This window comes from Talpa europaea (assembly GCF_964194135.1).
Source record: "Talpa europaea genome assembly, chromosome: 4".
Taxonomy (NCBI): Eukaryota; Metazoa; Chordata; class Mammalia; order Eulipotyphla; family Talpidae; genus Talpa; species Talpa europaea.
Window position 1 is genome coordinate 140,686,103 of NC_140070.1, and position 24,960 is coordinate 140,711,062.

At 51.3% G+C, this 24,960-nt stretch overlaps 1 protein-coding gene across 2 annotated transcripts in view; it reads left to right on the plus strand.

Moving 5' to 3' along the window:
• The window catches only part of ITSN1 (intersectin 1), a gene marked incomplete at both ends in the record, with an annotated part of 113,379 nt that extends 100,544 nt beyond the window's left edge, over nt 1–12,835 (plus strand). For both annotated transcript variants that reach the window (XM_084232293.1, XM_084232294.1), the window contains 9 exons: nt 940–1,123; nt 2,944–3,042; nt 4,228–4,395; nt 6,859–7,071; nt 8,086–8,207; nt 8,994–9,076; nt 9,404–9,487; nt 10,593–10,766; nt 12,687–12,835. In XM_084232293.1, coding sequence (XP_084088419.1) covers nt 940–1,123; nt 2,944–3,042; nt 4,228–4,395; nt 6,859–7,071; nt 8,086–8,207; nt 8,994–9,076; nt 9,404–9,487; nt 10,593–10,766; nt 12,687–12,835 — 1,276 coding nt within the window. The remainder of the gene's footprint in view (nt 1–939; nt 1,124–2,943; nt 3,043–4,227; nt 4,396–6,858; nt 7,072–8,085; nt 8,208–8,993; nt 9,077–9,403; nt 9,488–10,592; nt 10,767–12,686) is intronic.
• Nucleotides 12,836–24,960: the final 12,125 nt, after the last annotated feature.

The following is a 24,960-nucleotide window of genomic DNA, read 5'->3' on the forward strand; positions in this document are numbered from 1 at the left end:
TGCTGCTGGACCCAAACACTTCCCACCCCGCCAGTTCCTTTTCAGCCCCTTGGATACAATAGTTTGGGGTTCTGTGGCCTTCATCAGACAATAGGCTTCTCCTGTCAGACTCCTTAATCCAGTCAACTCCAGACTGGCCACCACAAGGCAGCCGTGAAACATTGCCCATACCTGCTTTGGGGAACACAGTGGGCTTCTTGTTCTGTGCCAGTTGATTTACCATCTTAAATATGTTGTTTAGTCTGAAGATGAGCCTCCATGTGCCCCGGCGCTGGAAACAGTCTCTGGGGCCCTACAAGCTCTCCCCGCAGACAATCCCTAAAGCGGGCATCATCTCAGGGATCCTGCCTGAGTTATTAAAGAAAGGATTCCATATGTCTTCATAAGAAAAAAACTTGTTTTTTCATGCTGGGTCAGGCAAAGATTTTTTTTAAAGATTATTTTTATTTATTTATACATACAAGAATTGGGGTACAGGCCAGAGGTGTGGGGGGTTGGGAGAGGATTCACCAGAGACAGATTGGGGAGAAGAACAGGTGGATCCACTGAAACACGCTGCTGAGGGGAGCAGCGGGGAGACAGGAGAGGTCTGCTGCACCATGTGGGTAGCTCCCTGGGTGGCTGGGGATCGAACTCGTGTTGCAGTGGCTGTGGACAGCTTCATAGTGCGGTGCTTAACCCCTTGTGCCACCAGGGAGTTCCCCCAGACAAAGATATTTTTAAAGTTATTCTTGAGAGCAATAAATGCCCATCATGCCAAGGAAAATGCCCGGGACACCTCCCGTGGTCCCGTTCCCACTCCTGCCCATTCCTTGTCTCCCGCATAGATGCTGTAGTGGCCCTGGGGTGGCACCCCACACACGCTCTGTCCTGTACCACCTTGATGGGCACAGGTCTCTAGTGGGGCGGGAGGCAGCTCACTGTGGCGTCTCTGTGCAGGGCACTGAGAGTTCGCAAGAAGATGTCTGGGGAGAAGATGCCTGTGAAGATGATCGGGGACATCCTGACCGCCCAGCTGCCGCACATGCAGCCCTACATCCGCTTCTGCAGCTGCCAGCTCAACGGGGCCGCCCTGATCCAGCAGAAGACCGACGAGGCTCCGGACTTCAAGGAGTTCGTCAAAGTAAGGGCCCTGGTGGAGCCCCAGCAGCCAGCTTCAGTCAGTGGGGTGTCTGGGAGGCCAATTCAGAAGCCAGCAAGCCTATTTCTGCTGCAGGCCAACAGGACCTGGGGCCAGGCCCAAGGACAGGGGCCTGACCCCCACTGGCAGGCGCGTTTGTGACCAAGGTCTGGGTGTGGAGGGCGGGCCAGCCCTTGCCCCGGAGCCTTGACATGTTTGTTGTTAAGGTGTTTGTGGTGTTGTTGGGATGCAGGTTTAAATCTTCCACCTAGTTGTCTGGGAAGGGCTGGTGGGTCACAGCCCTCCTGTTCTGTTTAGCCTGAGCACTGCCTGTTCTCTGCAGAGGGCAGGGTGCCCCATGCAGCCCTTGGTTCCCTTCCCAGTTGGTTCTCCTGGATGGGCTCAGCCTCAAGGCAGTCCCTGGGGTGGAGTGAGGGTGTGGGCCTGGCCTGACCTCTGCCTTAGGAGATTTTGGGGGTCTGGAGACCCATGTGACACTTAGGAAGGTCGACCCATGGGGCTGGCCAGGAGGGGTCCCTGCAGGCCAAACCAGCCCCCTCAAATGACTCCCACCTCTCCCGGAGGAAAAAAATAGGAAGAGAGTAAAGTAATTTTTACTTAACAGGCACATTTTAATGAATAGGCAGCAAGATGGTGATGGTGATGATGGTGATTGTGATGATGATGATGATATGGAGATGATGGTGATGGTGATGATGATGATGATATGGTGATATGGTGATGGTGGTGATGATGATGATGTGGTGATGATGGTGGTGATGATGATGACATGGTGATGGTGATGGTGGTGATGATGATGATATGGAGATGATGGTGATGGTGATGATGATGATGATATGGTGATATGGTGATGGTGGTGATGATGATGATGTGGTGATGATGGTGGTGATGATGATGACATGGTGATGGTGATGGTGGTGATGATGATGATGGTGACGGTGATGATGATGATGTGGTGATGACGCTGATATGGTGATGGTGGTGATGATGATGACATGGTGATGGTGATGGTGGTGATGATGATGATATGGTGATGATGGTGATGGTGGTGATGATGATGATGATATGGTGATGATGGTGATGGTGGTGATGATGATGATGTGGTGATGATGGTGGTGATGATGATGACATGGTGATGGTGATGGTGGTGATGATGATGATATGGTGATGATGATGATGGTGATGATGATGATGTGGTGATGATGCTGATGGTGGTGATGATGATGATATGGTGATGATGATGATGGTGATGATGATGATGTGGTGATGATGCTGATGGTGGTGATGATGATGATATGGTGATGATGCTGATGGTGGTGATGATGGTGATGATATGGAGATGGTGGTGATGATGACGGTGATGAAGATGCATCTTTGCACCACAGGCATTTGGGGGGCAATAATCATGCTTGCTGAGTCATCATCCTGGGGTAAAAGTGCCACCTCTTTTTGGTGACACCTGTGGCTGCCTCTCCATCCCCCTTCTCAACGGAAAATGCCTTAGCTTGCTAACCAATGAATGGGGTTCTCTAGAGTCATTCTAAGCAGGAAACGGGACTCAGTGGGATGGGATGAAGGGCAGGGGCTGTGCTACCAGGTATAGCCCCCCTGGGGTTTCAGCCCAGGCCCCTGGCAGGATGAGCTCATCATCACTGGATGCGCCTGAGCTTCAGGGAAATGCTGAGCCTGGCCAGGGTAGGGGACTTGCGGCTCCTCCTCCCCTCCTGCCCTCCTCCCTTTCTCCTTTACTCCTCCCCTCCTTAAGATTTCATAAGAACATTAAAAAAAAAATCTCATTTCAGAGGTTGGCCATGGACCCTCGGTGCAAAGGGATGCCCCTCTCTAGTTTTATACTGAAGCCCATGCAGCGGGTCACCAGATACCCCCTGATCATTAAAAATGTGAGTACTGTCTTGCCTCTCCGAGCAGAGGCCTGCTTCCTCAGCCCTGGGGGCAGCGTCATGGCCAGCTCCCCGGCCAACACCCCTGGTGTCTGTTGTGCGCAAGTCGCGTACCAACCGGCTATTAAACGCTTGTGCTTGGTGAGACAGAAAGAAGAGTCATATTACACCACCTGCCCTGGGGGACTCCCACCCCCCAGGTTGGAAAATCAGAACAGGCTGATGTACTGAAATACACTGCTGAGGGGAGCAGCGGGCGAGGCAGGAGAGGTCTGCTGAGCCATGTGGGTCAGCTTCCTGGCCAGGGATCAAACTCATGCCGCAATGGCTGCAGATAGCTTCACAGTGCTGCGTCTTAACCCTTTGCGCCACCAGGGAGGGCCCTATGTCTTGATTTTCTTAGCAAGAAATAAATGTCACTCAGAACACCCTGTGAGACCTTTAGTGCTGATACTAGGTGATCATTTTTTTCTGCTGTGACTTCAAGAAAATCAATGCCAAAGAAAAAGGGAAAAAATTAGAGTTTGGTTGTACCCACCTGTAAAATGAGTGAACACATTGAGGAACCTTCCGAGCCCGTAGGAGGTCACCAGAGAGGCAACGCCTGGAGAGGGATTTCGGACCTGGGTCCTTAGATGGAGAATTTTTGCTGCTATTTCCTCTGGGGCTGTCGAGGACAGAGGCAGGAAATGTAAGTGTATGTCTGTCCACACACACACACACACACACATGCACACACATCTATGTTCATGCAGATTTACAGGTATTCCTCAAGCAGCCTATGTCTGTTAATGTACACGTCGAGTTCACAGTGACCCTCCAATTGAAATCCAATACTATAGAATTTATTCTCAGCTTCCCTGTTCCTACACTTATCACTCCCTACTCTGTGTAGTTATGCACTCAGGAAAGAGACATTCTCTAGGGAGAAACCCACGTAGATGCATTACTGCCCTTGCTGTAGACACTGCCCTCCTGCACCCCAAGAATAAATGATGTAGCACCCCCTGACCCCCAAAGGTACCCCACCAACGAGGCATGGTCAGCTAAGTTACTGCCACAGTGAGTGCTCGGAGCGGCTCAGGAAGGACCAGGTCACCCCTGCCTCTGCTGGGCCCCTGCTGCAGGGTGGTCCACCCCAGCCCCCCTGCACTACCTGAGGCTGTTGTCTTCTGTCCTCTGCAGATTCTAGAAAACACCCCTGAAAACCACCCCGACCACAGCCACTTGAAGCACGCGCTGGAGAAGGCGGAGGAGCTGTGTTCCCAGGTGAACGAAGGTGTGCGGGAGAAGGAGAACTCGGACCGGCTGGAGTGGATTCAGGCCCACGTGCAGTGTGAGGGCCTGTCTGAGGTAGCGCCTGTGGAGGGGCGGGGGGTCCCCCAGCTGGACCTCAGCAGCCAGCCTGAGGGGAGACGAGATCTCAGCCTCATCTTCCTCTCCACCGCAGCTTCTACTTCTTGCTGTGGTTGCTTGCCACCTGCTATGTAATCCAGCCATTGAGTATTTTATTTTGATGAACATTGACCCTTGAACAGCACGGGCTTGAGCTGCCCAGCCTCACTGACCTACAGATATTCTCACAATTCAAATGGTGTAAATGTATGATATTGATACAGTCCACTGCTATAAACCTATTTCTTTAAGATTTTCTTTTTTTTTTTTAAGATTTATTTATTTATGCATACAAGACCTGGGGTACAGGCCAGAGGTGTGGTGGGTGAGAGGATCCACCAGAGACAGAGCAGGGAACAGAACAGGCAGACTGAGTGAAATACACTGCTGAGGGGAGCAGCGGGTGAGACAGGAGAGGTCTGCTGCGCCATGTGGGTAGCTCCCTGGCCAGCCGGGGATTGAACTCGTGCTGCAGAGGCTGCGGACAGCTCCATAGTGCAGTGCTTAGGCCCTTGCACCACCAGGGAGGCCCTCTTTATGATTTTCTTAATAACATTTTCTTTTCTCTAGCTTACTTTAAGAGTAAACAGATAACACATATATGAAATATGTGTGTTGACTGTTTGCATTGTGTGTAAGGCTTCCCGCTGCAGGTTATTAGTCGTTATAAATTATTTGCTAATTTTTGACTAGAGGGGGTGCAGGAGCCCCTGACCCCGTGTTGTTCAAGGTCAGCTGTGTTCTTGTTTCCGCTTCCAGCACATCTATTTATTTTCTCAAACCTGCTGCTTTCTTTCTTGTGTCTTTCTCCTAGCACAGTGTTTCTTTCTTGCATGTTTTTTCTTGTGATTTAAGCATATTCCTGTACATTTCAAATCTGATCATTCCAGTGTGTAAAGCTGTAGCTCCCACGCGTGTGTGTCCTACCCGCTGGCTCTTTGTTTCTTTATATTCCACCTGCAAGTGAAATCACGTTGTCTTTGTCCATCTGCTTTAGTTCACTTAGTGCAATGCCTTCAAGGTCCTTCTGTGTTGTCACAAATGGCCAGAGTTCATCTTTTTTTGTTGTTGTTAAAGATTTATTTATTTATGCACACAAGAGCTGGGGTACAGGACAGAGATGTGGGGGGTGAGAGGATTCACCAGAGCCAGAGCGGGGAACAGAACAGGCAGACTGACTGAAATCCTCTCCTGAGGGGAGCAGCGGGGAGACAGGAGAGGTCTGCTGCACCATGTGGGTCAGCTCCCTGGCTGGTGATTGAACTCATACTGCAGTGACTGCCGAGTTAAGTGGTTAAGTGCTGAGACTTAACCACTTGTGTCACCAAATGGTTTCATCTTTTTGATTGCTGAGTAATATTCTGTTATCTATACACACCACATCTTCGTTATCCACACTCACTGTCTTTGGGCACTTAGTTTGTTCCATCACTGGGCTGTTGTGAATAGTGTTGCAGTGAACATAGGAGTGCAGAGACCCCTTCACATTAGTGTTTGGATTGATCCTTAGAGGTGGGACAGCTGGATCATACAATGGTTCTAGTTAATTTTTTTGAGGGGCCTCCCCGGTGGCGCAGCGGTTGAGCGCTGGGTTGCAAAGCTGCCGGCAGCCTCTGCGGCGCGGGTTCGATCCCCGGCTGCTCCCCGGCCACCGGAGGAGGGTCCCACATGGCGCGCAGACCTCTCCTGCCGCCCGCCGCTCCCCTCAGCAGTGTACTTCGGTCCTTCTGCCTGCTCTGCTCCCCGCTCTGGCTCTGGTGAATTCTCTCACCCTCCCGCGCTTCTGACTGTACCCAGTGCTTGTATAAACAAACAAACAAACAAACAAATAAATAAATGAATAAAATACATGCCTCTTTAAAAATAAATAAATAAATTTTTTTTTTGAGGAACTTCCATACTGTTTTCCTCAGTGGCTGCACCAATTTACATTCCCACTCACAGTGAATGAGGGCTCCCTTTTGCTGCACCCTTGCTAATACTTGTTTCATTATTTATTCATCTATTTGTCAATTATTTATTTATGCCATTCTCAAAATATGAGGTGCATTTCCCTAATAATAATGATGATGGACATTTTATCATGTACCTGCTGGCCCTCCACACGTGTATTCATGCAAGTGGGGGGTCTTGTCTTCTTCCAGTAATGACAGGGAGAAGAACAAGCATCACCCTGAGACACTAGTAGACCCTGAGGGTAGGAGCACTAGGAATGATGCCCAAACTCGTCTTGGTGCTCAGAACCCCAGGGACCCAATCCAGGGCTTCTGGGATGTGAAAGGCACTGCCTGGAATCTTCAGTCTTTAAGTGTCAGATGCAGACCAGACCCCAGGGAAGCCCAAGCTTCCAGATCAGAGAAACACACATCAAAAGCGACCTCCCTTCATCACCTCTCCTTGGCTTTTGTTTTCCTTTCTCAGCAACTTGTGTTCAACTCGGTGACCAACTGCCTAGGTCCACGCAAGTTTCTGCACAGCGGGAAGCTCTACAAGGCCAAGAGCAACAAGGAGCTGTATGGCTTCCTCTTCAACGACTTCCTCCTGCTCACCCAGATCATCAAGCCCCTGGGCTCCTCTGGCACCGACAAAGTCTTCAGCCCCAAATCCAACCTGCAGTATAAAATGTACAAAACTGTAAGTGTGAGTCCAGATTGCGATGTCAGGGCTGGTGTTTTGAGGAGAAGAGAGTCTCCAGGAGGCGCCAGATCACCCGCAGGGCCTGGGGACTGTGGTGTGGAGGAGCAGACAAAGGGGGTGAGCCAGGATTTAGGGAGCCCGCGGGGAGGGTGACCAGATCCCAGGGACTGGATCCCAGTGACCGCAGCTCAGTTACATCATGAAAGCAACGAGGCTCCATTCGCTTGATGGAACATCTAGGAGCTTCTATGTGCTGCTGAGGGGCCCCCCTGCTGTGAGCAAGGCCTCCCTTCTCTGTAGAGGCTCATGGCCAAGCGGGCAGGTGAGGCCGGCGTGGGAAGCCTGGGGCCAGGGCTCGAGCGGCCACCTTCGGACCTCCTCGGAGCACTCCCCAAGGGCAGCTGGGGAACGCGTGCGTGCTCGCCTTTCCAGCACCGAGCCGTCTAAACGCGGGCGCTCGAGGGCTTCCCTAGGTGTCAGTCTGTCTGTCTGCTCCTGTGCTGTCTGTCTGTCTGCTCCTGCTGGCGTGGCTGGGCTCGTGTGTCTTCATGTCACAGGATATTGTTCGTAATTTGTCTCTATGGGAATGTTTTCACGGAATTTTTTCGGAAGCAGCAGTTAGCCTTATTTTGGGAAAAGAGAACATGGAGATTGATGCTGGCAACTTCGTAGGAAAATCTTTGGAGGGAATTGCTTGGTGGTGAAATGGATAGAGTTTGCTGATTCGGGTTTGCAAAGGGGGAAAGAGAGGCCGGTTGTCCCGCGGCAACTGTGAATATGAACCGCAGCGGCAGGGCGGGAGTCCAGAGTGGTAATTTGCAATATATGAAAGTTGGTATTAATGTAGAATCATTACTCTGGTGGAGTTTACTGGAACCCCCCCCCCACACACACCACACACATACTCAGTTTTCTGGACCTTGTAGACACATCAGCACACACGCATTCATGGTTTGCTGGAACACCGAGTTACCCAGTCTGGTTTTGTGATGCCTGTGCCTTATTTTTCAGCCTATTTTCCTAAACGAGGTTCTAGTAAAATTACCCACCGACCCATCTGGGGATGAGCCCATCTTCCACATTTCCCACATTGACCGAGTCTATACCCTGCGAGCCGAAAGCATAAACGAAAGGTAAGACCAGCCCTGTCCCTGCCCTGGGCCGCCGGCTGCCGTCGGTGTAGACACAGGCAGGGTGTGGAATTGACCAGCAGGCCCCAACCTCTCCCAGCTGCGTGGGGTGGATGCGGAAGGGTGAGACTTCTTCCTGCAGCCTCTCAGGAGCCGGGCACATCTGGGGATGAGCCCATCTTTCACATTTCCCCACGCCCGGCCCACTCAGCTGGTTCCTGGACAGGTGTCCTGGGCTCCAGGGCTGCGGGTGTCTTGCTTCAGTTTTGTCTTTGAGACCCTGCTCTGCAGCCAGGTGAAATCAATTGTTTCCTGAAGGGTGAACTTGACCCAAAGTAAAGCACATTCCCCCACCAGCATTTGTGCCAAGCAAGAAACTGGCCAAAGCTACTGCGTTCGTGCTTCCAGGGCTAACCCTGGTGAAAGCCGCACAGCCGAGGGTGCCTGCTGGCTGGTGCCGGCGTCCCTGCCTGGGAGAGGGCCTGGCCTCCCTGGGGTGGCTCCTGAGAGACGGTCCTGGCTTCCCGGGCACGGACAGCTGTGTGCTCACTCCCTCCGGCGTCGCCTTTGTCTTCGACTGTCCCCTGGACACAGAGGCGGGTCTGAACACACCTGCAGACGGACCCCTTCTGCTTTCTCAGTCGTGGTGCCTGATAGAAAACTGGACTCACCCGAGTGTTCGTTGCTAAAAGCAAGCGGGCGACGTGGAGTCCCGGGGCCGGGATTCAAGCCACCCTGAAGGCTTCTCCTGAGTTCTGTTGGGCACCTTTCTGTCTTTTCCTTCCCAAGGACTGCCTGGGTGCAGAAAATCAAAGCCGCTTCTGAACTCTACATAGAGACGGAGAAAAAGAAGCGGGAGAAGGCGTACCTGGGTAATGCATTGCTCGGCGGCGTGGATGGTGGTTCCTGCAAAGCTGGGGCGCAGCGCCCTGTGGTTGGGCTCAGGATTCTTAGAGCTGGAACATGGGCCTGGAGGTAGAGGAGAGGTCTGAGAAGGGGCGGAGGCGGGGGGTGAGGGAGAGCGGGGTGCAGATGAGGGACGGAGGGCCCATCCAGGAGCAAGGAGGCCAGGGTTCAGGGAGAGGGGGGAGCAGGGGTCTGGCCCGGGGCAGGTAGGAGACGTGATCAGAGGCGGCCAGGCAGGGCCAGAGAGCACAGTCCGTGTAACCCCCCCTGTGCTGTTCTCCCTGCCCTCCCAGTCCGTTCCCAAAGGGCCACAGGCATTGGAAGGTTGATGGTGAACGTTGTGGAAGGCATTGAGCTGAAGCCCTGCCGCTCGCACGGTAAGGCCCCGCGGAGCACGCTGGGGTGGAGAAGCCCCTTGGCCTGCCCGCCCCCCGGCTTTACACGAAGCGCTAGTTCCGCCATCCTGAATTCCTCCCAGCATGGATTATTCTAGCACTTGTTAAAAACCAAGAGTTAATTTTTTTTTATCCTTTCCACCGTCTTGCTTTTCGGTGTCACCTTTCACAGCGGGCAGCAGGCCTCCGAAGGCGAGAGCCGGGAGCTGGGGGCTGGTGGAGGCCCCCTGGGTGCCCACCCTTCTCAGGATTTGTTCCATATGATGCTAAATTGTGGGTGGTTTTTTTTTTTTTTTTTTTTTGGTAAGGCATGGTCTTCATCTTTTGTTTTTTTTATAATAAATTTTATTTTTATAGTCCCCATACAATTGCAACCCCCCCATTCTGACCCCAATCCCTCCCCTCCCACCCCCACCCCCCATAGAGTGTCTCTGGTTCATAGTTTTTTGTTGATTTTGATTTTCACTTTCTTATAGTTATTCATTTTCCTGGCCCCTTATTTAAGTTCTCTAGATTCCTGCTATGAGTGAGACTATCCGGTATTTTTCTTTTTCTTTCTGGCTTATTTCGCTGAGCATGATCCCTTCCCGCGCCATCCATGTTGCTGCAAATTGCATGTGTTTATCTTTTTTGAATGCTGAGTAATATTCCATGGTGTATATGTGCCACATCTTCTTGATCCAGTCATCTATTTTGGGGCATTTGGGTTGTTTCCAAAGCTTAGCTATTGTAAACAGTGCTGCTATAAACATAGGGGTGCAGGTGCTCTTTGGAATTGATGTTTCTGTGTCCTTTGGGTAAATACCTAGGAGTGGAATTGCTGGATCCTATGGAAGCTCTATGTTTAGTAGGTCCAGAAATCTCCACACAGCTCTCCATAGTGGTTGGACCAGTTTGCACTCCCACCAGCAGTGCAAGAGAGTTCCTTTTTCTCCACACTGTGGGTGTTTTTTTGCCTGGATCCTCCATTTTGTGTCACGTATTAAGTGTGGCAATGGGGGGATGGGATTGAGGGGCTTGGGGGGTCTCATGCATGGCCAGGAGAGCCCGCGGCCAGGCAGGGGTCACCCGGCTCTGTTCGCCGCAGGGAAGAGTAACCCGTACTGCGAGGTGACCATGGGCTCCCAGTGTCACATCACCAAGACCATCCAGGACACTCTGAACCCTAAGTGGAACTCCAACTGCCAGTTCTTCATCAAAGACCTGGAGCAGGAGGTTCTCTGCATCACCGTGTTTGAGAGGGACCAGTTCTCTCCGGACGGTGAGTAGCGCAGCCTGCCCCGGAGCCTCCCCCTTCCCTGCCGCTCGGCCTTTGTGGGTCCGTGTTTTCGATCTGGGAACTTGGCTCCCAGAATGCCCTGGGCTTCCCTCCGGGGGGCTGAGGTTGGCAAAGGACCAGCTTTGCCTCCCCTCAAAGGGAACCCTTGCCAGTCCCCGATCTCAGAGAAGGGGGCACTGATTAGTCCAGCCGGCCGAGGCAAAAAGTGGGGCCCTGTTCTTCCCCCGAAGTAGGTGACTCTGAATAAGGAGGCATAAGGACCCTCAGTCCTTTTGTCTTTGACCAAGAGTCACGGTCGCAGGGCATGAAACTGGTCAGATGAGCCAGGAAAATGTTAGCCCATAGCAGGGCGAGGACTCAGCCCTTGGGGTGGCCTTCCTGGCCTGCCAAAGGGCTGGGGTTGTGTTGGGTGCATCGTTCCCTCAAACCGCTTTCTGCTCCTGCCTTGAGCCGGGAGAGGACAGGTCTGGCCAACGATTGCGGGAATTGTTGCTGAAAGTGTGGTTAAAGATTATGGTCAGAGAAGGATAATCGAGCGCTTGGGCGAGGGTCTAGTGAGGGGCGGACCGTGCAAGGCTCACGCAGCTCCCCCCGGCCTCTGTCTGGGCGGCTTTTGTAAGATGCGTCTCGCAGTGATTTGGGTGCTGCTGGTCACTGACCCGTCACCTGCCTGGCTCCGTGCTGGACTGCAGCCAGGGCAGTTTGACTGGCAGGCGAGTCTAGACTCTCACCGCTGTGTCGGGAGGTCAGTTGTTCTTCTGGTGAGTAAAGGTTTGGGGTTGGATTGGCTGTTTCTTTTATTTATTTCTTTATTTGTTTGTTTGTTTGTTTGTTTGTTTGTTTGTTTATTTATTTATTTATTTATTCTTTAAATGATGAAGTAACTTGACACACTGATGATTCCTCTAAGGGGTAAGTTGAAAATCCTAGTGTTGCTTTGACATTAGCGATCACTTCTAACAAATGAGAATTGGAGCAAAAGAAACCTGGCTCCATCCACATTAGAAACAAGCCCAGGTTCGACAAGGGAGCCTGGAAAGAGGCTGTTTCCTATGCAGGAGCCCCTGGGTCAGCCACGCCAAAACCTCCTGTGCGTGCACCAGGGGCGGAAGCATCGGTCTTTGCATAGCGTTTAAAAAAGGTTCGAATACAGGCACAGCCGTTCCCATGCTCAGTATTTGATTAATAAAAGTGGTGTTGAGGTTGCTCTGGGCGCCTTGCTGGAGGTCTGCAGCCCCTTTTCTTTTCACTCCATCCCGTCTCTCCCTCTGTCCCTCTGTCCCTCCTCCCTCTTAGCCCCAGAGCCCTCATTTACTTATTCAGGTTCCTAGTGTTTGCAGGCATTTGGCTTTGTCGGGTCATCTGCTGTGCAAATGTACTTGTCTTTGTCATTCTGACTGGGCTGACCGCCTGTCATCCCCCCACGCCCCCTCCACGTTGCTGTAAAAGGCCGCATTTCGTCTTTCCTGCTGGCTGAATGGTAGCCACAGCGAGGAGAGACCGTGTCTTGTGATCCAGGCCTCCACCGTGGGCCCCTGGGCTGCCTCCACGCCCAGCTATTGCCGACATTGTGGAGTGTGTAGAGTTTTTGCATGGATGCTGCCACATCTCCGGCTCGACGCCCAGGAGTGGGGTGCTGGGCCACGCAGTGGCAGCACTTCGAGTTTTTTAAAGATGAACCCGGATCGCCTTCCCTAATGGCTGCACCGCCCACATCTTTCATGCCATGTAAAAAGTGTGCTCGGTCATGGTCGCGTGTGGATTCCCGAAAACTGACCCGGTCCCCTTCAGGAAGAAGGAAAAGTACAGAAGTAGTTCACTGGGGCCTTCCCAGAGAGCCGGAGACCTGTCCGGAAGAGAAGGGATTCCCGCCCTGAGCAGGTCTGTCTGTTCTCCTTTCAGATTTCTTGGGCAGGACGGAGATCCGCGTGGCCGACATCAAGAAGGACCAGGGTTCCAAGGGCCCGGTGACCAAGTGTCTCCTGCTGCACGAGGTCCCCACGGGCGAGATTGTGGTCCGTTTGGACCTGCAGTTGTTTGATGAGCCCTAGGGGAGCCAGAGGCGCTTGGCAGTCCCAGCCCCGGGCGGGTCTGTCTGCAGGTGTGGCCGCTTGTCTAAGATCGGCATCCCATGTCTGGCCACAGGGCGACTGGACAGCGCAGACAGGCCTCTCGGAGCTTCCAGGAATCACTCTCGACAATCCACCCTCCGCCCTGACGACTTCCCGCGTTCAGAGACAAAGCTGTGTTTTCCTTTGTGTCCGTTGCTGGTCTCCTCACAGTTTCTAGGCTTCCGCTGGGAGCCTGGCCTATCCGGGGCTGGAGAACTGGGGCTGGTTATTGTACAGTAGACTTACAAATGCAATGTCTGTATTTTTGAGCTCTCATGTTACCCTCCTATTTCTTACCTCTCCCAGCCCCACAGGTCAGCCCTTTGACCTCGGAGGCCCAGTTCTTCGTGTGTTTAGGACACAGGTGATGATCCAGTCATTGCTTCAGAATCTCATCCCCCTGCTGGGGCCTTATGAGGTCCGCTGGCCTGGTGTGGACCCTCCGGGAGATGGTCTCTGGATCAGGCCCTGCGCTAGCTCTTGGAGTTGCTGGTCTTTGGAAGATTCCAGCAGGTGTTTTGTCAGAGCCATCCCAGTCCCTTCTTGGTCTTTTATTGATAGATGTCAATGCAAACAGTCACTGAGTACCCTGGGGTGATGCAGTCAGGACTCCCAGCATACCTGGGAGATGATTGGGGGGCCTGTTATCCACACTTTACTGGATCAGATCACCGTGGGTCACCCCAAGGATATTTCACCACAGGACTGGGTCCTGGTGGCCAGCCCAGGTGGAAAATCCTTTGGTCTGGGGGTCCTGTGCTGTTTATGGTGGCAACCAGCTCTGAGCCTGTTTTTGCATGAGCGAGCCTGGCTCAAGTGAGGTTCCTGAGTGTCCCGAAAGTTTTCAGGGGCTGTCTTTGGTACTGTCCCCCCCCGAAAGACTCCCCAAGTTCTGAAAAGGAAGAGTGACAATCTGGATGTGTGGAAAGCTGTGAAGAAAATCTATTATGGGATTAGGAGAAGACCCCAGGAGCTGGCAAACTCCATGGGGGTGAGGAAAACCTGAGACTCTTGTCCCTACCCTGCCATACACAAACTACCTGTTGGTCAGGGACACACATATGCTGGTGGCCAGGGTCAGGGGTCACACCACATGCCAAGCTGATTGGTTTGAGTTCTTTGATTTTTTTTCCCTTAAATGCTAGGAAATAGGCTGGTTAACTAGACAATAACTTGATTTGCTAATGAAAAGTGTGGGTTGTCTTTCATTTGCATGTTAGTGTCTCATAATCCCAGTTTGCTGTGGCCATGAAAAGTCCTTTGCATGTCCTCTTAGTAGCGGAGTTTAGCCTTCCTGTGTTTGGTGGTGTTCTCTCTCACCGTAGGTCCTTAGACTTAGGGGTGTAGAAGTGCTTTCTCAATGGTAGCCTCAACACTGAGTAACCACTTTGGAGGAAACTGAATGCACAGTTGTGAGTGCCCATAAGAACCCAGTCCTATTGCAGGCAATTTTTAAAGTGTGTGTGTGTGTGTGTGTGTGTGTTGGAAAGGATAAAAAAGTTTACATTTCATACTTTTAAGAAACACCTTATTATTTATTTATTGATGATAGTGTAGAATTTTTGTATCAAGAACAACAGACATAAGTATTTTTTGAAACAAGCAGATACACCCTTTAGTTGGAAACTTTCAACTCGACCATCTAGACCAAGTTTAACTTCAGACTTGTGTTTGTTTACCCCTATCGAGCAGAAAACCTGGTGAAAATACTTTACGTTTATGTATTTTTTGATGTTGTGAAGATCCTTTTAAATTAAATCTATAAGTAGACATACAAGTCACCATCCCTATTTCTATACCCAGTAGTTTGTGCAGTGTGTTCGTGACGGCCATGTCATCCTGGGAGGAAAATAAGTATGAAATGTGTAAGTGGGGTGGTAGCGGGTCACCATTCTGGTCTCTTTCTTTTGTTCCCTCTTTTCTTCGTTGTCTTTCTTCTTCTGTTATTGTTGGACGTCACTGCTCAATGGCGCCATGACAAACCTCTTACAGCCCTTCTGCACCTGTTCCCATGTCACCCACACATAGAATCCCATTATGGGGATCAATGTACCTGCAAAAGCAACACATGAGTCTTTTTTCCCAAGGGACTATCCCTGGGCATCTCAGGGACACTCCTCCAGGGTCGCGAATCTAGATCAATGTCCTTGACCCGACCCGTGTCGTTTCTGATGTGACCAGTGGTACCCAGGGGTGAGTTCGCCTGGCCCTCCAGGGATGGGGGCTGTGAGCTATGACTCAGGAGTCCTGATGGGGGACAGAGGAACGTGGGTGATGCATGGAACCTCCTGCTCTGACCTTTCTTCCTTCACTTCTACCTTTGGGGCTCCATTTCACTGAGAGGAAATGCCCCTTGCCGGTAAGGAATCCGCTGCCCAGCACTTGGCCTTCTCAGCCAAGTGCTTTCCGGGCCACTGCAACTGGCATTCTGAGCTCAGCTTCAGATGCCTTCTCTGCTGGCCACACCAAACCTCCTCTTACCTACGGAGGGTCTGTTCTGCTCCCAGGCGGCTCCCTGAGGACAGGTGCCCTGGGGCTGCCCTTCCTCCTGGCCCAGCTCTCCTCGGCCTCAGTCCTTACTGGGTCCCTCTGGGGTAGGCTTTCCCTGGCTGCCGGTGTCTCCCAGGAGGCAGGTAGAGCATTGTCTCTGTGTCACTCCAGGAGTGCCGTGAGCGTGGGTGGCTTGTTCACACCCAGGCTGGTCTGACTCTGGAAGAGGGACCTTTCTAGGCTAAAGCCACCGGGGACCTTGAGAAACCAGGGTCAATCTTTGAATAACAAGTCCCGAGCTGTTGATGGTGGAGGAGAGGCTGTGCTCCCAGGGGACAACCGAGCGGCCTTACTTTTCTTCTTGGCTTATTGAACAACCTAAGCATGACCCAAGTGTAGGAAAGCAATGGGTTCCATCTGGTTGAAATAGCACTGAGCATAACTGGAAAAAAAATCCCATCAGAAAATGAGCCAATTAGTCACTTGTATTGTCCTGTCTTGGTGACCTGAGGGCCAAGCCCCAGGGGTTCCCTGGGGTGGGAGCAGGTCGGAGCATTAGGTGCTGAAGCACTGGGGATGGATGGTGGCTGATCTGCCCTCCAAGGCTGGCCAGGTCACCATCTCTCCAGGATAGGGCTGGGGCAGCATAAAGCCATTGGCCCCACAGAGCAGAACTTTCTAGAATCCCACAGTGGGTGGAGAATGGAGGAGGTGCTTCTTTTTTGGTGAGAAAGTTTGAGATCTTGAAGTATATTTCAGAGTTTGCCTTTATTTGATGGGAAGAGAAAAAGACTTCACATTCTCTACTTCAAATGGCTTTTTTCGAATGATTGGGCCTTTTTGATTCATAAGAAGAAAATTAGGATTGTGACTGTAACAACTTTAAGAAGTTCCTTTGGAGACAGCAAGTAGGACTTGCTTTATATTATTTTATGCTGTTATTTTATGCCCCCTTCTCTGTGGGGGCTGGAGGTGAGCTCGACAGCAGATGCGAACGCTTTGACATGGGCACTGGCTGCTCGAGAGGTAGCAGGGTCATTTCAGACCTGCAGTTTGTGTGAGATTAGAGATGGCTCCAGGTGCACTTGCTTTTCCTTTATACATCATCCTGTGTCAGAAGTGAGGTGATGACGACCCACAAGCCTGGAAGCCCATGTGGGCTTAGCTCCTACTACAGAAGCATCATCAGTAGCCAAAGACCAGTGGCAAGGTGAACCCTCATTATGCCCTGAGTGCCCTAAGTGGCGTTTGGTAAAATACTAAAACTAACACCTTCTCTTTGCATCAGGGTTGTGAAAGCCAGCCAGATGCTTCCCCTTTCTGCCAGGAACGGCCCAGGGCAGCTGCCAAGACTCACCTGGCTGTGTCCTGAGCCATGTTTTGTGGGAGCTGCTTCGTATTGTATAAACATAGATGGAATGTGTATTGTATTTGGAAATCGTTGATTATTTCAGCTAAAAGAAAAGAAAGTTCTAGAACTCCTGTTTCCTTACCTTGCATGGTATCAGATCCAGGATATGTTTGCTGGTCATGGGGCTCCACTGAGGTACGTAACCTGCTGTCTTTACATGTCAGAATCTATGCTATAGACACGGACACCTCTTCCACATGCAGGGTAGAAAACACCTGAGTGCTCTGTGCCCAGAAGCATTAGGTCCTGGATGCCAGCACTTTGCAAAATCTCATCTCTGGGCCCAGCAGCATACTCAGCAGCACTGATGGTGTGTGGCTCGTTCAGGGAACCCCATCCCGGGCCTGGGTACCTGTGGGGGCTGCTGTTGTGGCTTTCATGGCCTAGGTGTAGATTATTTAGTAACACCTGCTGCTTATAAACATTCATCTGCACCCCCAAATAATTATTTCAGTTACACCCAGATTCAGTCAGTTCCTCCTTTAAAAGGAGCGCTCTTTACTCGGGCCTTGAAAACCAGATCATGCCCCTGTAAGAGTCACTTTTTTCAATGCTACGTGCGGCTGTCATGTGTCAGGGTAAAACCCCCCACTGTATGTCAGGGTGTTTTGTGAGTCACATTTTAATAGGATTCTGTTCTGCTTTCTATACCAGCCTATCGTGTGAGCGTCATCTGAACAGTGTGACTATTTTAGTATTCAGTGCCCACCAAAATAAAACTGCTCAGCAGTGGGCATCCTTAGTCAGCCTTGAGAGAATTCAATGTTTCTCTAAATTTACGGAGAATCACCAGTAACCAGGGTTTCTTTTTACGCTGTGGTAGGAATGCATATTCTTTTTCTTCCAGAAACCTTGGTTTTGTACATTTTTCTTTTAAAAGAATAACATTCCTGTGTGGCTGTGTCTCTAAAACTATGCTCCTTTGCTTTTCTCCTCGTGTATACGCAAATCCCTCCTCTCCAGTCTGTGTCTAAGCAGAAGGGGGTGGAGGGCCAGGCGGGAGGCGCTGAGCAGGGCGGAGGCCGGGTGGCCTTTCAGGACCCAGGCGCGGCTCTTACCCGCCGTCTCTGCGAGGCCGCGCGTGGGGACATGGCCCAGGCCGCGGGCTCCACCTGAGGCCGCTGGGACGTGAGTCTGGGGCTCCTGGGAAGGACCCTGCAGGGGGGCTGAGACCCTGCAGGGCGCCGGGAGGGGTGCGGTGGAAGCTAGAGGAGGGCGAGGGCTGGAGCTCAGCGCCCCCCGGGGACCTGGTGACACTTTACCTGTCCTTGCTGCTGGGCTTGGGGCTGAACTGGGGTCCTCAGCCTGGCCCCTGCTTCGGGGTGACCCTTGAGATGGGGAGTCCACCCACCTCTGGTGTGAGTGAGGTCTCCCCCCTGCGGAGTCCACCGTGGAGCTGGCTGGCCAGGGGCTCTAGGCAGGGGTCAGGTCCCCTCCGCCCGGCGGCGGGAGAGTCCCCTGGGAGGCTGACTTCTGGGAGGGGAGGCAGAGCTCGCTGTGTGTGTGTGTGTGTGTGTGTGTGTGTGTGAGTGTGTCTTGTCTGTGTTGTTTGTGTGCTAGTGTGTGTGAGTGGGTGTGTCGTGTGTTAGCATGTGTGTGAGTGTAGGAGCCCCCGTGTGAGAGCGTGCGCCGTGTGTGTTGTGTGTGTGTTGTGTGTGTGTCTGCGTGCGCACCAGGGAATGAGCGGCTCTGTGGACTGAACCGGGAGGTGGGGGGCCTGGCCCTGGGTCACCCTCGGGACCTGCTACAGAATGAAAATTCAAAGCTCCTTGTTCAAAATTATAAGGAATTTTGAGGTGGTGCCAGCAGAGACTTCAACCCGAGCGGCCCTCCCAAGTCAGGGTCCCCTGCACGGGCAGAGGCCGCCCCCCGAGGCCGCCCTGCTCCCACTGTTTTCCGTGGGGGCGCCAAGTGGCAGGCGGTGGCCGCCTCTGCTGGGTGGGAGCCGCCTGCGGGCTGGGAGCTTGCGGGGCGCGGGCAGTGGACTGCTCAGAGGCCTCCCCTCTGCCAAAGCACAAAGGGCCTGGAGCAGAGAGAGGGGACAGGGCCGAGGGTCCAAGTGGCTCCTTGAGAGTGCAGGGGCTGGGGAGGGGGCTGCCTACCTGTTTCTGGGCCCCCAATCCGGGTGGGCCTCCAGGGGCCTCCAGGTCTTTGAGGCTTTGCCCCTAACCCACTGGGCTGTGGCTGTTGGCCACCCCATGGGGCTTCTCCCCGTCGTGGGAAGACAGGAGGCTTTTCCAGTCTCGGGCTGCAAGGTGACATCCGGGTGGCAGAACAGGAAGCTGGGGGTGCAGTGGGGGAAGGGGCAGCACCTCCTTGCCCAGTCCGGAGTTTGCTTCCTCTCTGCCCTGGAGGCAGGGCTGGGGCAACTGCCTACTGGCCCCGCTGGACCAAGTGGTGCCCCTGAGAACAGCAACTTCCCAGCGGGGCCCCCGGACCCCACTTGTGGCTCTAAGGTGTGCAGGGTGATGTTAGGGGAGAGCAAAGGTGCCGCGGTGGGAGCCTTGAGTTCTAGAAGTTCCAGGAGGCCGTGACCGTGGGGCCCAGCCCCTGCCCTGCCTTGTCACTTGCTTCCCGAGCTGCTTCTCCCAGCGGGCAGGAAGCCCCCAAACCTTGGCAGTTACTCCTGCAAATCCGTCTCGTTTCTACAACGCTCAGCACGAGCCTGCTTCCCGTGTGTCCCGGGCTTGGAAAGCTTGCTCGGCAAAATCAACGCCAGAAAGATGAACCGAGATTGCGCCATCATCCTGTGTGGCTTGAAGGGTCACTGTGAAGGTCACTTTGTTTCTGTGTCTAACCCAACCAACTGCAGGTCCCGAGGTGTTTGCTGGAGGCTTTGCATGAACGTGCCCGCCCTTCATGGGTGAATGTTTTGATGACCATTGCACCAGTCACATCCTTAACATGTCGTCTGCTAACTAGTCATGGTGTCGGAAAGTAGACATTCTAGTACGATCCTGGCGAAGGCTATTTATTTTCATACGTGCATTGAAAACATGCATGGCCCACAGCGCCAGGGCCTTTGAACTGTGAAACCAACCTCAGATCTTGGTCCCTGAGTCTATCCCTTCTGCTCCCCCCTACACCTTGTCACCCATGTAGCGACAGTGGGCACCACGCTGTTTTCCTGCTGTGCTGCCTCCATCAGCTTTGCGCCCGCACACCTGTGAGTGGCCGATGTTGTGTGAGTCCGCGTTTCCTGGTGGGAATCTGCAACAAAAACGCCCTGTGTGATCATCCGTTTCCAGCTTTTGCTTTCTGCATTTTTGGTGGCCCCCAAGCTAAGAAAAATGCAGAAATCCACCACATGAAGTGAAAAGCGGGGCTCCTGAGGGTTTGTGGGGCGCTCTCTGCTGTGTGTTCCTGGGGGCGGCTGCGATGATTGAGAACGTGCTCTGTCTGAAGCTGTGCTGCAACTGTGGCGTTAACTAACACAGATCCTGTGGTCAAAAATATTTAACTTGTTATTGTAAAATGTGATTTGTCATTGAGAGATTATTTTTCTGTATGTATATGAGAATATTTTAGGAATCTAATTTAAGTGCATAAAACTATAGAAAAATTAAAAACCTATTCTAGGAGTAGACAATGCTTGGTCAGATTATTTGGGTTCAACCCAACTAAATTTCTTTATATATATATATATATATATATATATATATATATATATATATATATATAAATCCAAGTTGCATATGTTAGAAATTCAAAGAAGTTATTCCCCCAGCCCCTGCTGCCCCCACAGGGAATGTGATAAATTTAAATGAAAAGGGAGGTGGTGTGATAAGATGAGACGTACCCTCCAGCCAGAGCCCTGGGTGAGACTTGGTGTTTCATTCAAAACTGATGTAAGCAGGTGACATATTCTGGAGGTGGCTGTGCCAGGGAGGGCAAGAGGACTGAGGCCGTGTTGCTTGTCAGATCTGGGTGTCACACAAGTTTCTGGAGGTCCAGTGGGCGGGTCAGGAATCTGGGCCTGACCCAGCCTTTCTACAGAGCTCTGAAAGTGGAAGGGAGGCCCCCTGACTCGTGGGTCACCTTTGTAGTTCTGGCTTTGGAGAGACTCTGGAGTCTGCATTTTCAATGAAATTTTCTGGGGGCATCTTCACTGCCTTCCCCTGTTGTGCTGCTGGGGGGTGGGGGCTGAAGGATGGTGTTCTGGTTTCTGGGGTGAACTTTCTGTGCACACAACACAGGCAGCCCAGAGCAACCTCCTGGGTACCCGCGTCCTTGATGTCTCACCTGAGGGCAGGAGACTGCCCCTTGCTTCCCAAGAAGCCCAGGCTTCTTCTGGGGTACAGGCTGTCTACACTCAACCCCTGCCCCCAGTCCCTGTAGGCCACGTAGGGGGGATGGAATGCAGCACCCCATGAAACTCAATATCTAAACTCCAAGAGTCCAGCCTCCCCTGGCAGGCCTGAAATAATGCAACAGAGAAAACAGCCAGTCCCTGGAGAGATGGGACATGGCCGAGGGTGGCCGTGTCGGGACACTGAGGGTTATGGCTTGAGGGGACACACAGGGAGGGTGAGCGTTAGGTTTTCAAGCACCACGTGCTTCTAGATGCTGCCAAGCTCCTTTATGATGGCCTTGAAATTGGTTGATGCTGAAATCTAAGGGGGGAGATGTGATTTCTAGAAACTTCCCTGAATCATACAAGTGATCAGCAAATCCTGTCAAGGAACTGTCCACATGGACTGTAACTGACTTTGTCCCTCAAGAGGAAGCCACTTAGAGGTCTCGTTCAAGCTGATCGGGGTGGGCATCCCTCACCACCAGCACTGGTAGGTAAATCCTCCCACCAGCAGAGGCCCCACACTTCCTCCTGAGCCCCACGCCTCTTGCCTGGGGTTGGGGGAGCACTGTGCATGGGGACGGGTAGTCAGTCAATTGCCCCCTGGGTCCTGGTTGTTCCAAGAAAGTTTGGAGACAAGAAAAACCAGAACAGGGCGCTCCTGCCCAGCAGTGCCTGTGAGCTGCTCCAGCTAGCCTTTGCCTGTTTGGAAAAGAATGTACCAATCCTGACCAAGCCCCTCGCGTGACAAATGGGCCACAGCGCTGGTGGCAGGCTGCCCTTCGCAGCCCTGCCCAGGGGTGGGCTGAGCCTCCCCGCCCCCTGGATGTCCTGTTGTCTGTAACATACTTCTGTTGCCAAATAATGGTATTTAATTTTCCATAAAAGGGAGACTATATTGTCTGATATGTAATGTCAATGGAGTTCTAAAAATTACTATACAGTACTATCAATTGTAGAATTATGTATTTGTCCAAGGTTTAATGAAGCAGGGCCCAAATGTTGTTCCTTATTTTGTTTAAAAGAAGCTGAGGTTAGTTTTGTTGTTTGAGTATTCCTTTGGCACCTTATTATGTGTGAAATGTCAAATTTTACTGATTCAGATGATGGTATCTGAGGTTTTTTTTCTTCTCTCTTTAAACCAGTAGCAACAGCAGTACAGATTGCTATTCCTGTGTATCTTGAACCTAAAAAGAACAATCTGTTCAGAACAATTCTTTGGTCATTTTGACCTGTACGGTTTAAATCCACATAGTTCATGAATAAAACAAGAAAAGCCAACACGCTTCAGTGGGTTCTGTCACGTCCTCTGGCCCACCTCCTTTCTGAGCAGACAGGAAATGACCGGCCCTATTAATGGCCTCTCTTCCTGTGCGTCTCCCTCGCCCACAAATAAGGCTACAATTGTAGAAGGAAAACTATGCAAAAATAAACTGAAAAAGCAAACCTAACCAGTTCTCTCAGGCCTCCTCCAGACATCGTCAGTCCTCACAAGACGTCCATTTCCCTGAAGCAAGTTCTGCGAATCTGAGCAGTTTTGCTTGTATTAGTGTTACAGGGCAACCCCCATATAAAATGGGTTGCCTGACTGTGAGTCCTCACCCGCACCCTTAGAGGGGACTTAAACTGCAGGCACACACAAAAGGTTAATCAAAGGTTTATTTACAAGGAAAGGGGAAATAAGGAAATGAATAACTCAGTGAGAAAAGGAGGGAGATAAATTCTTAAATGCGTCCTACCCATTCCACTGATCTGGAATCCCAAATGACCTACCAAGACCAAGTGCTGCCTGGCCAAGAGCATGACCCCTACTCACATGGCTGGTTAAATATCCAAAACAGAGAACATGGCTGCTTAACTCCACCCTCGGGTCCTCGCAACTCTCCCTTTGGTGATCATGGGATTTGTAGTTCCTAGTGTCTTGATAGAGTGGCGGTGGAGTCCACAAAGCCTGTATGGCATTTTCTCAGGACATCCTTTCCCTCTAACATTAGGAGTGCCAGGTGGGGAGAGAGGAGCAGACAAAGACATCCAAAGGATTCCCCGGCCTTCCACCAAGAAGCTCCCAACACGCAACTTGTCTTTTAACTCCGGGTACCGTTAGCAAGCCCAGCACTAAATGTTAGTGAATAATGTATAGCTTTTTTCTTCTGTTCTCATCATTGATTTATCCCCCCATCTCATCTTTCTTCTAGCTGAAAAAGTCCTTTAAATACTCCGGTTAACCTGGAAACCAGTTGAATTATTTGGGCATGTTACAAAAAACTGCCCTGGAGCAGTTGATCTTTGCCCTCTATGACAATGGCTGGACTCCACTTTTGGCAATCATCAAAATCTTACATCATTTTCTTGGTTGTTATTTGAAGTCTTAAAAACAAAACAAATGTCATCCAAAATAAAGAAAATAAGACATTCCTTTCCCCAAATGACATCTACTTCTTTCCAGGATGGACAAGGTCGCCTGTCCACAGCTCAGGAGGCCGAAGGAATGACTGACATACCCAGATTACCAAGTCAGCAGGCGATGCTTTATTCTATATTGTTTCTCCTTTCATTGTAGACGCAGTAACACTTTGTATGCAGGAAATTCAGCAGGCACAGAAAAATACAAGGAAATACATCACTTCATGGATTCTTTCACACAGAAATAAATGCCAGTGCTTTGATGCCCATCATTTTGTATTTTTTTGTGTGGGGTGTGCATTTTAGATACTCTCGTGTTGTTTAATAGTGGATAGGCCTTGATCTCTTCCCATATGCTAGGCTCTGCTCGATTACATGATTTGCAGACACATTTCACATATTTTGATGGCGTTCTTTTTTTTTTTAAATAATAAATTTTATTTTTATATTCCCCATACAATTGCAACCCCCTTATTTTGACCCCAATCCCTCCCCTCCCGCCCTCTACCCCCCATAGAGGTCTCTGGTTCATAGTTTTTTGTTGATTTTGATTTTCACTTTCTTATAGTTATTCATTTTCCTGGCCCCTTATTTAAGTTTTCTAGATTCCTGCTATGAGTGAGACCATCCAGTGTTTTTCTTTTTCTTTCTGGATTATTTCGCTGAGCATGATCCCTTCCAGCGCCTTGATGACGTTCTTTTAAATCAGGTAGATATATATTCTTCCACAACTTTAAAGGACTCTATAGTACTCCATTGTCTGAATGCCTCCTAGTTTACCCTGATTTATTTAAACTGTCCTAACTAGTTACCTGCTTAGGTTGCTTTTAAAATTTCTACCTTGTTAAGAAATGCTGTGAAGTCTTTCTGTACACACATCTCTGGGGTGAACACTGGTGGCCGCCCCATATGGCAGGGCTGGAAGCCTTTCATCATCCCTCCCCGACACCCTCACTTGCTTAACAGGGAGGCTATTGAATTAGATTCTGAGGGGCCATATTGGAGCAAGAGGGCTCCCCCAAAGGTATTTGGTTTTTCTGCAGTCTTACCTGGGAAGCAAGTGATTTTATAGGGATTTATGAGCATGTGGGGCCCTGTCCAGGCCAGTGTGGGCCTGGCTTTAGGAGGCCAGCAGGAGGGTGGCCATGGAGTCTGGGGGATCCTGGAGTATGGTCAGGTTACAGGCTCAGCTGCTGCAACTTAGAGAGCCCTCATCCCGTGGCTCAAGGAGAGTGGTTTCTCTCCTGTTAATCAGCTCAGAGACCTAAGCACAGCCGGGCGAGTTTGCTCTTAAATTCATTTGGTTTTCTCCTGGAGCGTGGCTGCTCCAACTCCACCTCCACCACCTTGCCTGCGTGTAACCACGGCCAAGAGGATGGCATGTGATTCCTTGGGAGGCCAGTCCCGGAAGGCCAGGCCTTGTCTGCTCCACCAATTGCAAGAACTTGGTCCAGGGCCAGCTGCTGC